The sequence below is a fragment of the Sabethes cyaneus genome, chromosome 3, assembly GCF_943734655.1.
Source record: "Sabethes cyaneus chromosome 3, idSabCyanKW18_F2, whole genome shotgun sequence".
Lineage (NCBI taxonomy): Eukaryota > Metazoa > Arthropoda > Insecta > Diptera > Culicidae > Sabethes > Sabethes cyaneus.
In genome coordinates, this window is record NC_071355.1 from 1,582,179 (window position 1) to 1,599,500 (window position 17,322).

General features: G+C 45.6%; 1 protein-coding gene across 1 annotated transcript in view; it reads right to left on the minus strand.

Moving 5' to 3' along the window:
- Positions 1–17,322, minus strand: part of LOC128742085 (tyrosine-protein phosphatase 69D) — a 41,811-nt gene that overhangs the window by 9,869 nt on the left and 14,620 nt on the right. The window contains exons 5-10 of the mRNA XM_053838296.1: positions 8,520–8,781; positions 7,872–8,457; positions 7,482–7,802; positions 7,262–7,414; positions 6,901–7,191; positions 6,543–6,841 (exon numbers count right to left, since the gene is read on the minus strand). Of these exons, the coding sequence (XP_053694271.1) occupies positions 6,543–6,841; positions 6,901–7,191; positions 7,262–7,414; positions 7,482–7,802; positions 7,872–8,457; positions 8,520–8,781 (1,912 nt within the window). The remainder of the gene's footprint in view (positions 1–6,542; positions 6,842–6,900; positions 7,192–7,261; positions 7,415–7,481; positions 7,803–7,871; positions 8,458–8,519; positions 8,782–17,322) is intronic.

Sequence of the window (17,322 nt, forward strand, 5' to 3'; positions counted from 1 at the left end):
CGGTCTCAATTTTCATCTTTTTTCGTTTTTCAACTCCTTTAGTATCCTGTTTTTTGTTTCAATCTGCTCCGTGCTTCCTCTTATTATGTCCTGCTTTTCCTCCTTCTCTGTCCAATTCCTCTGTTTTTCTTTGCTGTTTCCTTTAGTCTTCCGTTTTTATTTTTTTCTTTATTTTTTTCTGAACCATTTTTCGTCTTTTCTGTTCTCGTTGCTCTATTTTCTTGCTTCCGTATTTTCTGTCTTTCTTTTCCTCCTTATATCTACCCCATTTTTCACCTCTTATGTCTCCTTTTTAGTCAATCCAGTTTATCCTCATTTCATATCTCGTTTTCTTTATGGTTTTTCCGTCTTTTCACCAATTGTTTTACCTTTTCTCTTCAGTTCGTCATCTTTTTCTGTAAGATCTTTCTGCCTCGATTTCCATCTCTTCCATTTTTCCTTTTTCTTTTTTTACCACTTTTTTCTTTTTTTTTGTGTCCCGTTTTCCCTCCAATTCTGTCACACTCATTCTTTGCTTTTTGTTTTTTCATGTCAGTTTTGATTTCGCGTTTTTCGTCTATTTCTCAATTTTACTTAAGGACGTATTCAATGAATGTATACAAACTGAACGTTATGCAGATGTCCTCAAAACATCCTCCTATTCATAAGTTTGGAAGGAAAACAAATGTGAGCAACTACTGACCAATCTCTGTCTTATCAGCCACAAGCAAGATCTTGGAACTGCTGGCAAAAAGGACTGTGGATTTTGTACAACGAAATATATTGATATAGGGAAGTTCATGGGCGTTTCATTCCTTGATCTCAAGAAAAGCATTCGACACTATCGATCACCAAATTCTGCTTCGTAAGCTCGACAATTACGGAATCCGGGGTATTGCCAACCAGCTTTTGGAAAGTTACCTCAGTGGCCGAACTCAATATGTTGAAATCAACGGAATAAAGAGTAGTCTTTGCAATTTGACAGTCGGTGTTCCGCAAGGAAGCAATCTAGATCCGCTGTTATTCCTAGTCTGCATAAAGGATATTGCCAACCCTAATCTACACGGGAAACCGCGCTTGTTTGCTAACGGTTCCTTCCTTTGGATCCTGGTTGCAACGCTGATGAAATAAAAGATTTGACATTGCTACAACAATACTTCGTTGAAAGCCTTCTGTCTCTCAACCTAAACAAAACAAGGCTTATGATGTTCCGCTCATCGCGATCTATGTCTGGTGCTAGCGTCAATCTAATAGAAAATAGTTCCGAAGTACTGTACCGAAGCACAGATGATGTCGCTTCAACGTCTACAAAACCGTTGTTTAAAGGCTATTTACAAAAAACTCGTTTATACCCAACAACCAACTTATACAGCGAATCTGATGGACCTGTACTGCCGGTATCAGCGTTACGGGAGTTACAATGCGTAGTACAAATTCAAAGTATGTTGTACAATACAAATACGCCTCGCAACATGTGAATCGATATTTCAAATCATAGTTTAGTTACGGTACAAGTTCAGTTCCAAGGGATAGCTGTGGAAGTTCAACCAGGACACACACAATGGGGCACTAAGAGAGCCCCTGTTCACTCTGACCCTGCCGTGACCTTCAGCGGACATTCGTGATCACTAAAAAGAACGACTACAGCCATATTACTTGCTGCCATCTACGACGTCTCGGTCCTGAGGTCGGGGTTGAAACAGGGGTGGTCTCTCAGCCTACAGTTTTAGGCAAGTAAGCATGATTTCAAGATTTTTCCGTCCCTGAAGTACCTTCAACTTCTAGCACGTGGTCGAGCCCATCAACCTACTTCGCATCACTGGTGTTTTTCCATCCATCCCTGAGATGTCCGTCTGTATGTTACACGTAATTTTAATCATTGTTTGTAATAACATATTAGAAGAGTTCTTGTCCTTCCTTTAAAGAGTATTAGGCTCACTGGAAAGGAACTTTATTGGAATTATGTGGAAATAATGGGAAGGTTTGGTGCCTGTGAGAGAAGAGGATAAAGCTATCTTAGAAGCGCAACTCAGTTCGTATTTATTGGTGACTGTAAAAGACACATTCCAGCGTTACGCGACACCATCCCTAGTTGCTATTTCATCAAATCCCTGATATTCAAGTGAAAAATCATGTCCTCGTTAATCAACTATTTGACAAGGTATTTGTCAAAAAATTGGTAAAACAGGGTGCAGTTTACACAGTAAAAATGGGTGCTAATTGTGTCCCGTAACGCTGGAATGTGTCAAAAGCTCTCAGAGAACTGTATCAACGGGTGCGCCTCAAGGTAGTAACCTGGGACCAATCTTGTTGCCAATATTTATCAACGACTTGGTTAACCGGTGAGTGGCGGGGGCGTATGAATTACGAATTACAGGCGCTGCTTGGAGAGATTAACATCGTACATCTGGCGAAAGTTGGGAGATTACGTTGGGCTGCCCACGTCGCAAGGGTGGCGGACGATTGTGCAGTGAAATCCGTTCTCTTCAAGAATCCCACCGGCACCAGAAATAGAGGGGCCCAACGTGCTAGATAACTCGACCAGGGTGAAGCCGACTTGCGTGTGTCGAGACGCGCAACGGATTGGCGACGAGTAGCCCAAGACCATTATGTGGTACGGTGCATGCGGACGAAATAGCTTCAAGGACGTACGGATAGGTCGTCCATACATCAGGTCAGTGGGAAAATTCCCACCAGATGCGCAGCGACAGGGTGTGGTTCTGTAGCACAGAAGAAAGGTGTCTATGGCTTCGTCGAGGGTTTCCCCTCCTGCGATGATTTTCTTAAGCGAACGTTTAAACGTGTCGACAAACCTCTCAGCTAATCCATTTGATTGCGGATGAAAAGGCGCTGTTTTCAGATGAACGATACCATTTTTGTCGCAGTAGGATTCGAAGCGGTCACTGGTGAGCTGCGTCCCATTGTCAGTAACCAGTGTTTCCGGCTGACCGTACCTCGCGAAGATGCTACGAAGGATTCGCAAGGTTGCTGTGGTGGTAATCTCCTTGATTCGTACCACTTCAAGCCATTTTGTGCACGAGTCGACCAGAATAAGACAATAGTTCCCATCCAACGGACCGGCGTAGTCTAGATGTAGGCGCTGCCACAGTTTCGCTGGTGTGGACCAGGATTCCATGGTGGTCTTCCTGTCTGTTTTGGCCACGCTGGCACACTCGTTGCACGAACCAACAAGCTTCGCCACGTCGTCATCGACGTTTGGCCAGTATACATGTTGACGAGCAACGGAACGCATTCGTTCAATTCCGGGGTGTCCCTTGTGCAGCTGTTGGAAAACACGTTTTCTTGGCGATCACTACTCCTCCTCTGGTCGCACGTAATGGTTGATAAGTCTGGAGAGTACGTCAGCGTGTCCAAAGCTGTTCGTGGCAATGTAGCCCACCGCTGAAGCCGGTTGACGGTGTAGGTGGGAATGCCCTTCTTCGAGCCAAATATCTGTAGAAGTGGTTTGTGGTCGGTCTCCAATGTGAAGCGACGACCAAACAGCACTCTGTGAAATAGTGTCACGGCGAGCACCAGAGCCAAGCTCTCATTTCGACTTGACTCTAGTTGCTTTCTGCTGGCGTCAGGCTACGTGATACGTGGTAGATGGCTTTAACGGTCCCGTCGGGGAATCTGTGTGCGATGCGGGCTCCTAGCCCGACCGTTGACGCATCCGCCGACACAACGATATCCTTAGCAGGGTTGTAGTGTGGAGTAGCAACGGCGACTGAAGAAGCTCCCGGAAACGATCCAATTATTTTTGGCATGCAGACGACCATTCGAATTTGGTGCCTGCTTTGAGCAGCTGATCCATGGGCTGTCGCATAGTACGCATCTCCCTGACGTACTTGCCATAACAATTAATCGCACCCAAGTACGATCGAAGTGTAGAGATGTCGTGCGGGGGTGGCATGTTGACGATTGCAGCCACCTTTTCCGGGTCTGGTCTAGTGCCATCTCCATCGAGAATCTGACCAAGATATTTAACTTGACGCATGGTAAAGCTGCATTTTTCAATGCACGGTGAACCCAAACTCCTGCAGGCCAGTGAGAACACAGTAGAGATTCCGTCGAGGCTCCTGTGGCGTGCGACCCCCTACCATGATGTCGTCTAGATAACCAGCCGTGTACTCTAGACCGGCGAGCATGGCATCCATTATTTGCTGAAATGCTTCCGGAGCTGATTTTATACCAGGTGACAATCGACAGTATTGGTAGAGACCTTTGTGCGTGATTGTAAGAAGCGGTTGACTTGCTTCATCGACCTGTACCTGGAGGTAGGCGTCCGACAGGTCAGTGTGGCTGAAGTACCTGCAGTTGGCCATTTTCGTAAAAATGTCTTCAGGCAGGGGAAGTGGATAACAATTCGGCTCTAGCGCAGCATTCAACCCAGTCGAGTAATCCGCGCATATGCGAACTGTTCCGTTCGGCTTCCATACGACCACTATCGGTGCCGCCCAGTCGGAAAAGTCAACTTTTTTGATGATTCCAAGATTTTCCAACCGGTGCAGTTCCTCTTCCACAGCACTCTGCTTGCTGTAGGAAACCGGTCGTTTTTGGTCGAAACACCGGTTTAACGTTGTCCTTCAGCGCCAATTGTATTGGTGTTTTGTTACACAGGCCCATTTTCGTAGTGAACACGTCGGGAAAACGGGTGCGGAGATTGGAACCGAACTGGTCTATCAAATCAATGCCTAAAATGGCGAGATGAACGTTAGGAGCTGATACGTAACACTCACCCTCTCTGGTGATGTTGTTGAGGGTTATGCTACACTGCAGCTCGGAAACGATGTCGAGTGGCTCCCCAGACGCTGTTTTGGCTCGGCACAATGCTGGCTGTGCTCTTGGACGACCAAGTTTGACCCAAGACTGGTGCGAGATGATGGATATGTCCGACCCAGTATCCAGTTGCAACCGGAGAGGGACACCATTGAGCTGCACGTCGATGAATTTCCGACTTTGATGGATGTTCCGCACTGTCACCGCTTTGTTTGACGGCTCACCGTTCCTTTTCTTACTGTGTTTCGAGGGGTTGCGCTTGCTCGGAACGATGTTCGATGATTTCGATGAAAAGCATGCGCAATACCCCTCTCGATGACCGCGCTTACCGCAGTCACGACAACTATAATCGCGGAAACGGCAGTCCTTGCTGAAGTGTATCCCTCCGCAAGACCAACAAGGTGTTTTAGGTTGATCCTGCGATGGTGTACTGCTGGTAGATCGATACCTAGACTGCTGCTGGTTGCGATGAACGAAATTAACAGTCGGCGGGTTAATAACAACACCATAGCGGTATCCATTTTGAGGTTAACCAGGTTTTTACATTGTTCGACCACTTGTTGAAGAGTGAGATTCGCAGCTTCGTTTAGCTTGTTAATTAGCCGCATCCTGATCTCAGCGTCCTGCTTTGATTTGAGGCCACACACAAACGTCCGGCACTTCGGTGAGCTCCGACAGTTTGAAGGGGACGCAGGATCACCCTATTTCTCTACATGAAGCAGACCACATTTTTATCAACTCCTCCGACAGTTTATGCTCCTCCCAAATCCTTCAAATTATCTAGTGACGTGCCATCGCTAGCGGTTCTCGGCCATTTTTGTAGAGTTCTGCAGGGTTCTGCTGTCCTTTCCGGTGACTCTATCATTCTTCAGCTAACTGATTTATTGCCGGATCTCTTCGAGATCGAATGCCGGCTCGCTGTTAGCGTTTATAGGCACTTCTAGGTTAACTTTCGTTGGGTCTCCTTCTGTTATATCGCCGTTGAGGTGCTCATCGAAACACTGCTTCCACCTGTCACCCATCTTGCTCTCGTTTCTGATTCGATTCCCCCTCTCGTCCCTACACATGTCAGGTTTAGGTGTGTAGCTCTAACGAATTTGGTTCAGCTTCTCGTAAAACTTGAACGTGTCAAATAAAGGAAAAGTGGATTACAGATATCGAGTGCATGCATGAGTACTGTCATTTCCACAACTGCGATGCCACAGAGATGCTAAGCGTTTGGTTGATATTGGTTGATATTATTCTAACCGGCGAAGTCGGTTCCATCACTAGCGTGTTTTTCAATATCCGCCACCTAGCCATCAAAGTTTTATCTATCCCATCTACAGCTCCACAACAGTTCGGCATCCCCATTCGTTGGCATAGAGCTCAGGCATATAGTCATTCAAAAGTTCTTTCCAGAATATGCTGCAGAACTTGTGAATTATCGATCGAACTGGGCGAAGCGCCAACATTAAAGCTCCATGCTAAAAATGGAATCCCGTGACCATTAGCCAGAAATCTATTTCAAAGTAAGCTATTAGAATTCCAAAATTTTTTTTAAGATATAACGCATATAACGCATATTAAACCATTGACTTCGTTCTGGTGAATCTCGGGGACATACGTCTATGATCGATAAATGTTTTAAATTTCGTTAAAACTTCGTTAGAAAGGTGTGACCTCCTCTATGAGCCACATTATCATGTATTATTGGACTTACATCAATGTGAGAAACAGGCGAAACTTTGGACTGTTGTATCTGTTAAAACTGTTATAGTGTAGAACAATTAAAAACCACTCACCTGCAGTGAACTGCAATCGTAAATATGTCCTCCTGCTGGGAGCTGTGCTTCTGCGCTTGGTTGACTATTTCGATCATACCTCGGGTAACCTCCGGCACCTCACCCTCCACCGTTGGCCACCCGTTGTACTGGAACTGCGTCACCTGGATGGTGTCTTTCGATTTGCAGTTCATCACCGTGAACTCTCGCTTCGTGTAGTACGGCCCGCTCTCGCTCTGGATGTACGTAACCAGCAGGTTCTCGTACTGCATCTCGTCGTCCGCCCAGTACCGTGGACACTTGTTCGGTCCATCACCGATCTAAGAGAAAAAGAAACCCGATACACACTCCGAACCATTTTTTTCCAACCATTCCATACCTCCGAGAACATCACAATCGTCTTTATCCGCTGCTCGAAGATCATCCGCCAAAAGTCGAAGATGGTGTTCTCCATCGGATCCTGCGTGACGATGAAGTTGTTCTCGTCGTCGTACCCGTCGATGAACGACGCATTGATGTAGGTGCAATTGTCATGGCCGGGAATCGGCGCCAGTATGACCCGGTTCTTGTCGTACGGGGCGCACGTTTCCGAGCGGTTCTTCGCCCGATTTTCCTCGCTACCGCCGATGGCGGTCGTCTTGCGTGTGTCCTCCTGGAAGGATTTTATTCGCTGGCGAGAAAGAAAATATTCAAAACGAAGGGTTAAGTGAAGTTCACTGGGATTTTTCAGGACAAGTTACCTGAAACTGTGCTTCCAGCTTACAAATTTCCGCATTTTCAGTCGATGGCTGTTTTAGATTTTCCACTGTGGTGGCTAATGATTTTTGGTCAATTTCCGTATCGCCAAAGTACGCTAGTTCGGTGAGGGCTCGGTATAAAAATATGTATTGTTTCTAGAAAAAAATATCATATTAATTAAGCAGCTAGAAGCTGGATTTTTATCCGAAAAAAAAAACATACCAATGACTGCACGAGGAAATTTCTTTGATATCGCATATCACAAATCGTGTTGAAAATGGACACCTGACCTTCTTCGTTCAGCTGTTGCGTCAGCGTGTCCAGGGCCACGAAGGTCCCGGTTCGGCCGACGCCAGCGCTGCAGTGAACCAGAATCGGGCCACGCTGTAGTGAGTATTCGGAGTTGATGCGTTTGATGAATTTGGTGATTCCCTGCGGGTGCTCCGGAGCCATAAAGTCCTTCCAGGTTAGATAGTGGTACTGGGAAATGTACCGCGTCTCTTCAGCTTCCTCGCCGGATGAATTGACGGTGCGTTTAGTAACCTGAAACATGCAGAAAAACGAGCTGTAATTTACAGGAACCAATTGTGCCAACAACGACCGAACTCTTACTTTTAAATTCCTTATAATATAATCAGCATAAAAATTGTCCGACGCGAACGTTATCAGCAGATCGCCGTACTGGGTAGAGTCGTTAATGTTTTCCGGCCAATATTTAGCACATTTCGTTTTATTGTACTCTTCCAAGTTGGTCAGCATCACAATGATCTCCAGATGCTGCTCCCAGATCATTCGCCAGAAGTCGACAATGGTGCTGTCCATCGGACCCTGAGCGCAGATGAACTTCTTTCGCTCCTTGTAGCCGATAACGAAGTTCGCATTGATATAATCCGAACCGGACAGACCATTCAGGGTGGATAGCTTCACGCGCGTTTGATCGTACGATTTAATGTCCGGATAACGGTTCTTGTGGATGTTCTCCTTAAGGTCCGAATTCTTTGTCGTCCGATCGGCGAACTTATCCGGCAGTAGTTCGAATTCATGCTGAAAACCGTAGTCGGAATCCTTATGCTTATCGAAGTATGATTTTGGCAAGTCTTCTTTTGAGATCGGAGGAATCACCGGTGGCTTCGCACTGTTCGATCCTAGCAGATGGCGGTGGTGGGCATTATTGTTACGACTGTGGCACAAAGCTCGACTAAAAAAAGGATAAAGCAACATTAGACCACGCTTTTTTGCTTCCGCAATCTACACACTTACCGGAGCGAATCGCCCAAGCTAATAACTTCACCCTCTTGGGCAATATTTTTACTAAAGTGTTTGTGCAACAGACACAGTGTGAGCAAAACTAGCAACACTACTAATATCAGTCCGCATAAAATTTGTATAACAATGTTCAGTATGAAGGAAAGATCCCGCCCGCTCAGATCGCTGGCCAGCGGGGCACCGGCGTTCATTTCCTGGAAGTATTCGCTGAAGGCTGAGATGTACTGGGCGTCCTTCGGATCGCCGTCGCTTTTCACTGAAAATAAACCAAAAATTAAAGTTGTGCCTCCACACAGAATGTACGAGAAGTTGACGCAGGACTATTATCTATGTACGTAACCCTCCTAAGGCTTACATCGTTGTCACATGGCACTAACGTACCAAGGTAAACAAATTCATCGACCAGTTCAATAGTATCTTTATCTATCATGACCGCAATTCCAACACCTGAAGGATTACAACGCTCCCTATGCTCAATACCCTATGCTTGATTTGAAACCATCAAGGATAGTTGTAAAAGGTGGAAAACAATGTTCAAGCACAATGCGCCACAGCCCATTTCGTTTAACTGAATCGTACGCCGCCTTGAAGTCAGTCTATAAACAAATGATTAAGTTGCAAGTTGAACTCCCGAAAGTTATCTAGTATTTGTCGTAAGGCGAATGTTTGGCCCGTCATGGAGCGTCCCACTCGAAAACCGCACTGGTATTCGTCAACAAAGGTTTCCTGTAGTGGCCTCAGTCTGAGAAACAGAACGCGGGAGAGAATTTTGTATGCAGAATTGAGAAGAGTAACGCCCCGATAATTTCTGCATTCAAGTCGATGGCCCTTTTTGTAAATAGGGCGTATGAGACCTTCCAACCAGTCCGTAGATAGTTCCTCCTCGGTCCAGATAACCTGATGGATTGCACAATACAGCAGTTCGCTTCCGGCTTTCAAAAGCTCGGCGGAGATGCTGTCCTCTCCAACTGTTTTACCGAGCTCACTATTTGCTTCAAAGTTGACGGTTCCGTTGCTTGTCCATTATCCCCAATCGTTCGCAAGAATGCGGATGTGCCTCCGCTGCTCGTTCAGGATCTCTCCAAGTTGTTCATCGATCCGCTGATCAGTCTTGCAGAAACTTCTTTCTGCAGCAACTTACTTGACTAACAGAAGCTTATGAGTCAAAATAGGATCAACTGTCTCTAACCGCTTCTCCAACCAATCTGGAGTTCCGCAAAGCAGTAACCTCGGCCCGTTTTTTTATCTTCTCGATTTTCATAAACGATGTCTCATGTTTGCTTCCACATGATTGCCAACTATTTTTTATTTATTTATTTATTTATTGAATAAAATTCATCTGACAAAATATTGTCTTAATGAAAAATAAAACGAACACAAGATCATGATAGTCTTCTCCTAAAAACATGCAATGGAATGTTGAAGTCAAAAATGCTGTAAGCGAGATTGAATGCACTGGCTATGGCACGGATTGGCTCATTTTGTCCGTATTGTCGACTACGAGCTGCGAGGTGTAAAAAGTTGCGTTGACGTATAACTCTCTCTGGAGCATAGAAGTAAAACTGCCGGAGTAGTTCAGGCGAATCGACTTCCGAAGTGATGATCTTAGCAGCAAAGAGAGCTTGTGCAGTGAATCTTCTCCGTTCTAGGGTATCAATTCCAAGTAGCCGACAGCGATCAGTGTAGGAAGGCAGGTTCGTAACATCACGCCATGGTAGCCAACGAAGTGCGTAGCGAACAAACCTTTTTTGTACTCGCTCGAATCTAGCAATCCAACACGCTTGGTATGGACACCATACCACACTACTAAACTCAAGAACTGAGCGGACTAGTGCACAATACAACGCCCGTAGGCACAGCGGGTCGCGAAAGTCTTCGGAGATTTTGAATATAAAACCAAGTTGTCTGTTGGCTTTCGTCAGAATGTCGTTGTAGTGAGGTTTGAAGGTCAACTCACAGTCAAGAGTAACTCCCAAGTCTCTAATTTGGTAGACCCGTTGAAGTCTGTGTCCAGCAATTGAATAAGTAAACATGATCGGTTTCTGTCTACGGTGAAAGGTTATCACATTGCATTTGTTGATACTAAGTGTCAAAAAATTCCGGGAGCACCAACTCTGCATACGATCTACACTTAGTTGCAAGTAGCCGCAATCATTAGTACTGTTGATGATGTTATATATTTTGACGTCGTCGGCGTAAAACAGGCGGCAACCAGATGGCAGTATGACAGAAAGTTCGTTGATAAATAACGAGAACAAAAGTGGCCCAAGGTTACTGCCCTGGGGGACACCCGAAACATTCGTAAACACTTCGGAACTAGAAGCTCCGATCTTAACGCGAAGCGATCGGTTTATCAGATAGGATCTGAACCAGGCGACTAAGGATCTGTTGACTCCAAGTTTTTCTAGTTTCCTTAACAGTATTTCGTGATCCACTCGATCAAATGCTGCCTTGAGATCAGTGTAGACAGTATCAACTTGTCCACCGTTGTCCATTGTGCGAACGCATAGTGATGCAAATTCGGTCAAATTTGTCGCAACAGACCGCTTGGGATAGAATCCATGCTGAGCAGTTGAAATGTAGTTCTTACATGAGCAGAAAAGCGCCTCATTGATAATAATCTCAAAAACTTTAGAACAGCAGCATAAGGAGGTGATGCCTCTGTAATTCCGAACGTCTCTCTTATCACCTTTCTTGTGAACAGGGAACATAAAGGAGGATTTCCATAGTTCAGGAAATTTGTTCTCTTGCAGTGACCTGTTAAACAGTTTTGTAAGTGGAGTAACTAACACCTCCGAGCACAACTTTAGAATGGACGCTGGAATGCCATCGGGACCAGCAGCATAAGAAAGCTTTAACTTTTGGAGTGCAGACATTACGATTTGTTCACTAATGTGAAATGGACTGAACTCAAAAGTATCACTAGGACAGTCGTTGATGGCAATGGCGACTTGTTCAGGTGAGGCAGAACGTTCGTTGAACGAATTCCTGAAGTGTTGGACGAAAAGATCGCACTTCTCAAGTTCAGAGTTAGCAACTTGTTCCCCAAGTTGAACCGACATTTGCAGACCAGCCTCTTTTTTCTTGGAATTTACACTATGCATAGAGAAGTGCAACGTAATTTCATTTCATTTGATTTACAAGCTGCAGACGTTTCGGAAATGGCAGAATATGTCGTCCGTGATCAGAAAACTTATTCCCGCCATTTGTTGGTCGTCCGCAACGGCGAAAAATTCAACTTTTCCCTCGTTGCCTGTGTTATCGTATTAACTGGACAAGAAAATATAAACTCTTCAATTGTTGCGTGGCCCCCAAAAGGACCGATTGTTTGATTATCATAACTTCAGCTTGCAATAAACTAACTTGCACTAACGCACTTAACGTAATTTTCTTTTCGGTAAATTGGAGCACCGTTAACCGCAAACCGGAACGGCTTGTTGCAACGAACTAACCGGAAAGTTATAGCAGCTATGCGATCGACGAAGCCGTTCGTGTATAGTCATGAGTCACGATGAAATACCAGTCCAGGTGGCCAGCTGCAAGCGACGTGTGATAATTCTGTTTTTTTTGTTGTCGCGAGCAGCACTTCCGCAAGTAATTATTCCATCACGGCAGCCAGCTCCAGCTTCAATAGTTTTCTTTCTCTAGCAGCCGATGTATACGACCCGACCGGGAACTGCAGACGTGCACGACTCGAGCGTGACTTTCGTTTGCCCTTGATGCTTTCTCGTTTGTCGCGTCCAGACATGCCAGTAAGATGTTGACAGTAGCTCAGCTAGCGCTTGAATAATGCTGTTCGCTGACTTACCTATGTGTTATGCACCAGGACAAGCGACAAGATCGGTCCCGCCTATTTTTCTTGGTCCATCATTCCATCATCTACGTTGAACAAACTGGAGCATTTCAATTTCAGACTGAACAAAAGAGCAAAGTTACCAGTGAGCTGTTCACCTTTTGCTGCCTCTACCAAAGAAAACTTACGCTACGTATTACTGTAGCATTGGAGGCAGGACAGATTTGTGTTGCTAAAGAAAACCAAGTGATAACCCTTAAGTTTCAAGTTTCCTAAGTTTCACCAATTACCGAAAACCGTTCTTTTAAGAACGAACAAATTCTTATATGAAGATGCAAAAGATGTCACTAAAACAATTCCCATCCATAGTTTTCACTGCATTTTGACGCTTGACCGAACACATTTACTTGGAGCTGGTATATATGTTGGCTGCTTTGGTACCTTCCGGGACGGCCAACCCAACCGGCAGCAATAAGCGAACAGTTAGAATCTACCGATTTAAATAGAATTAAAATCAGTGAGCAAAAATTCGTTAAATCTTCATGAACAAAAGTTTCGTCCTTAAAAGAACGTTTTTTCTACGTGATATGTTGGAAATTTAAGCCTTCGTTTCCGTCTACTTGGGCAGTAACAAAACAGCTTGGATGTTCGGAAAGACACTTCCCTGAGCAGTGGTGACACCGGACAGCAATTTATTCAACTCTTCGTCGTTGCGGATGGCCAGTTGCAAGTGACGATAATTCTGGTCGTTTTGTAGTCGCGAGCAGCATATTTCCTGCCAAATCCAGAACTTCAGCAGCCAGATATTCCATCACGACAGCGAAACAAGTGCTCCAGCTCCAAACACACACTCAGCATGCTTCCTTTCCCTTCCTCCGCTGATGAATACGACCCGACCGGGAACTGCAGACGTGCACGACTCACGACATGCTTTCTCGTTTGTCGCGTCCAGACATGCCAGTAAGATGTTGGCAGTAGCGCAGCTAGCGTTTGAACAATGCTCTTCGCTGGCTTACCTATGTGTTACGTACCAGAGCAAGCGACAAGAATCGGTTCCGCCTATTTTTCGTGGTCCGTCATTCCATTATCTACGTTGAACAAAATGGAGCATTTCAATTCTCCGCTGATCACAATATAGTTTATTGGACCAGCAATAATTATTAAAACAAAATATTGGATTTGGTTTTAATTCATTTTCCTGGGCATTTGTTGCGGTCAATAGTGTTTAATTTGCAGTTAACTTGGTTTCAATTGCTATCACTTGTTCACGGCAGATAAGTTTTCAATATGACGATTATTGAAATTAAAATTGCTGCGGCATCGCTCGTGTTGCCGTTGGGGGTACATCACAATAAGGAATTATCAAGCCAATTAGCAATCAACGAGAAAGGGTAGGATTGCTTTTAATTCTCTTGTAACTTTGTTATAGTAGAATTAAATGGAATTTTACATCAACTTTCTCGTTGGTTCCTGAAGTGTATCAACGAAAATAATTGGAAATTATTCCAACCAATCACGAAGCGAGAATTTATACCTCGACGAAGAGTTGAACAAACTGCTGTCTAACTACCGAGTTAGTTAGAGTTAGTATTTTCAATTTTTCAATGGCGCGCATTGAAAATCAATAGTTTTCTATATTTTCCAATGCGATCTTACGATCTATTGGTGTAAATAGCTTGGAAATCTATTGGAAATTGACTGAATTATAAACCGAAGCATGAAAACACATTACCACTTTGATGACGTCATTTCCAACAACCAATCACGAAACTAGGATTTCTAGATGGACCAGGTTTCATTAGTTCCAATTTTTCAATAGTGCGTAGATATGTGTAGATGGCTGGTAAACGGCTTGGTAATGCGTACCATCGGTGCCTTGTGCACTGGGCATAAAATAGACCCCACAGTGGTTCACAGCCTCTTACCTAGCAACTCCTACCTCTACCTCCTCGTGGTACCAGCCGGGATACGAGCAACCTCGGTGGAGATCGGGTAACCAACCCCGGTGGAAACCAAGGTCGTATGCTGACAGGGAAGGAGGGCTCCTTCGAACTACGTTGGCTCTCCGGCGATACTGTGGGGTTGGTTGCGGGCTTTGCAAGCCTGAACCACTAAAAACCAAAGCAATGGACTCCATAAGTAATAATAATAACTCTAATCGGAACAATCGGCAAAGACCCAGGCGACGAAAACGGTCTAACGATTGGAAATTAAGAACATGGAACTGTCGGTTTCTAAATTTTCTAGGAAGCACCCACGTGCTTTCTAAAGAAGTGAAGAGCCGCAAGTTCGACATCGTAGCGCTGCAGGAGGTATGCTGGAAAGGAACGATGGTACGTACGTATAGAGATGGTCATACCATCTACCAGAGCTGCGGCAATACACACGTGCTGGGCACAGCTTTTATAGTGATGGGCGAGATGCAGAAGCGGGTGATCGGGTGGTGGCCGATCAACCCCCGAATGTGCAGATTAAGAATCAAGGGCCGATTCTTCAATATAAGCATAATTAACGTGCACAGCCCTCACCTCGGAAGTACCGATGATGACAAAGACGAATTCTACGCGCAGCTGGAGCGTGAATACGACCGCTGCCCAAGACATGATGTCAAAATTATCATCGGGGACTGTAATGCTCAGGTTGGTCAGGAGGAGGAATTCAAACCGGTAATTGGACGGTTCAGCGCCCACCCGCAAATGAACGAAAACGGCCTAAGACTTGTCGACTTCGCCGCCTCCAAGAACATGGCCATACGTAGTACCTTCTTCCAGCATAACCTCTACCATCGGTACACCTGGAGATCACCCAACCAGACAGAATCACAAATCGACCACGTTCTGATAGATGGTCGGCTCTTTTCAGACATTATCGACATCAGAACCTATCAGAACCAGTGATCAGAATCAGTGATGGTAATGATACGTCAAAAAGTGAATGGGTTATCTGTTGTGAACAACGATATCGGCACCCGCCACGGTATAATCTAGCGCGACTGAAGCAACCGAATGTCGCCGAAAATTACGCGTTATCTCTCGAAACCACGGAGGAGAGGAAAGACGGGATTATCTGCCCTATCTACAAGAAAGGTGATAAGCTGGATTGTGAGAACTACCGAGCAATCACTATCCTGAATGCCGCCTACAAAGTGCAGTCCCAAGTCATCTTTCATCGACTATCACCAATAGCCAATAGAATTGTGAGAAGTTACTAGGCCGGCTTCATGGAGGGTCGGTCTACAACGGACCAAATCGTCACCCTGCTGCAGATCCTCCAGAAGTGCCGCGAATTCCGAGTCCCCACGCACCACTTGTTCATCGATCTCAAAGTCGCATATGCTAGTGGAAACTGACAAGAACTATGGAAAATTTTGGACGATAACGGCTTTTCGGGTAAACTTACTAGACTTATCATGGCTACGATGGATGGGATCCAGTGCTGTGTGAGAATCTCGGGTGGATTGTCGGACCCATTCGAATCTCGCAGGGGACTTCGACAAGGAGATGGTCTTTTCTGCCTGCCATTCAACATTGCGCTTGAAGGTGTTATAAGACGAGCGGCTATCGAAATGCGGGGCACGATTTTCAATAGATCCAGTTAATTTATCTGCTCTGCGTCGGCAGAACATTTGAACATCCATTATTCCGGTCTTTGCTGAGTAAACGCTGGCGAGCAAGAAAGTACCCAGTCGCACGGCTGACTTGCAGTGAAGCGGTTCTGGGTCGAGGAAACAAGAAGAACTCAGCTTACGTCAACACGCACAGTGAGAAGAGCTCTGACAATCCGAAGGTGAAACCGGATCATCGAGCGAAAGGGAATCCATCCGGTCCGTCTTCCTCAGGTGGCTGCGTCAGCTTGCAAAGGAAATAGTCCGAAGTTGGAGAAGTGCCAGCGATTCAACGAGCTTTCGTACAATGTTCGATGGACGATTATCAAGGAGTTCACGCTTTGCAGAAAATGTTTCAAGAAGCATAAAGGCAGCTGCAAATCCCTACAAGTGTGCGGAAAGAACGACCGTACGTTCAAACATCATGAACTTTTGCACAACTACCAACGGGATGGAGCCGGAACGAACCCATCTTCCAGTAAGGGTCAGAACTCCAACACGGTCCCTAAAAACACATCGGTGCATGAGTGCAATGCTCACCACAAGACGGCTAACCAAGGACTGTTCCGTGTTGCACCGGTGGTCATTCATGATCCGAAGAAATCCATCAAAACGGACGCCTTCCTAGATGATGGCTCATCTCTTACGTTGGTTGATGCGTCCCTAGTCCAAGAATTGGGATTGCAAGGAAGCCCGGAGCCTGAAGTGGACCGGGAACAAGCGCCGGCTGGAAAATGATTCACTAAAACTCGATATCGACGTATCTGGAACGGGAGAAATCCAGAAGAAATACTGCCTACGAGGAGTTCATACGGTTTCCAACCTGGATCTATTCGATCAGACGGTGGATGTGCACCAATTAGCTGAACGATATCGGCACCTGCGGGGAATTGAATTCCTATCGAATCGTCCAACAATGTACAACCTCGAATCCTGATCGGGATCGACAATGCCAACATCACGCTGCCGCTTAGAGGAAGAGAAGGAAATATGTTCGAGCCGATTGCAACGAAGACCCGTCTGGGCTGGATTGTGCACGGAGGTACAACTCCAGTACAACTGACCCGTTGGTCGGATACCATTCAGTGGAAGATCGATGACTATCGACGGAAAGGGTACATAAGAAAGCTGTCAAACAAGGAACTACAGAAACCGCAAGAACGAGTATGGTATCTGCCGCTGTTCCCGGTTATCAACCCGAATAAACCTGGAAAAGTCAAGTTTGTTTGGGGCGCAGCAGCAATGACAAACGGCGTTTCGCTCAATTCCATGCTGCTGAAAGGGCCCGACTTGCTGACTCCGTGTACCTGCAGATGCTGATGGCCGCGCGAGATCAGCACTGCCTTCGAGTACTGTGGAGTGACGATGGAACGGGCGAACCTAGCACGTATGTAACACAG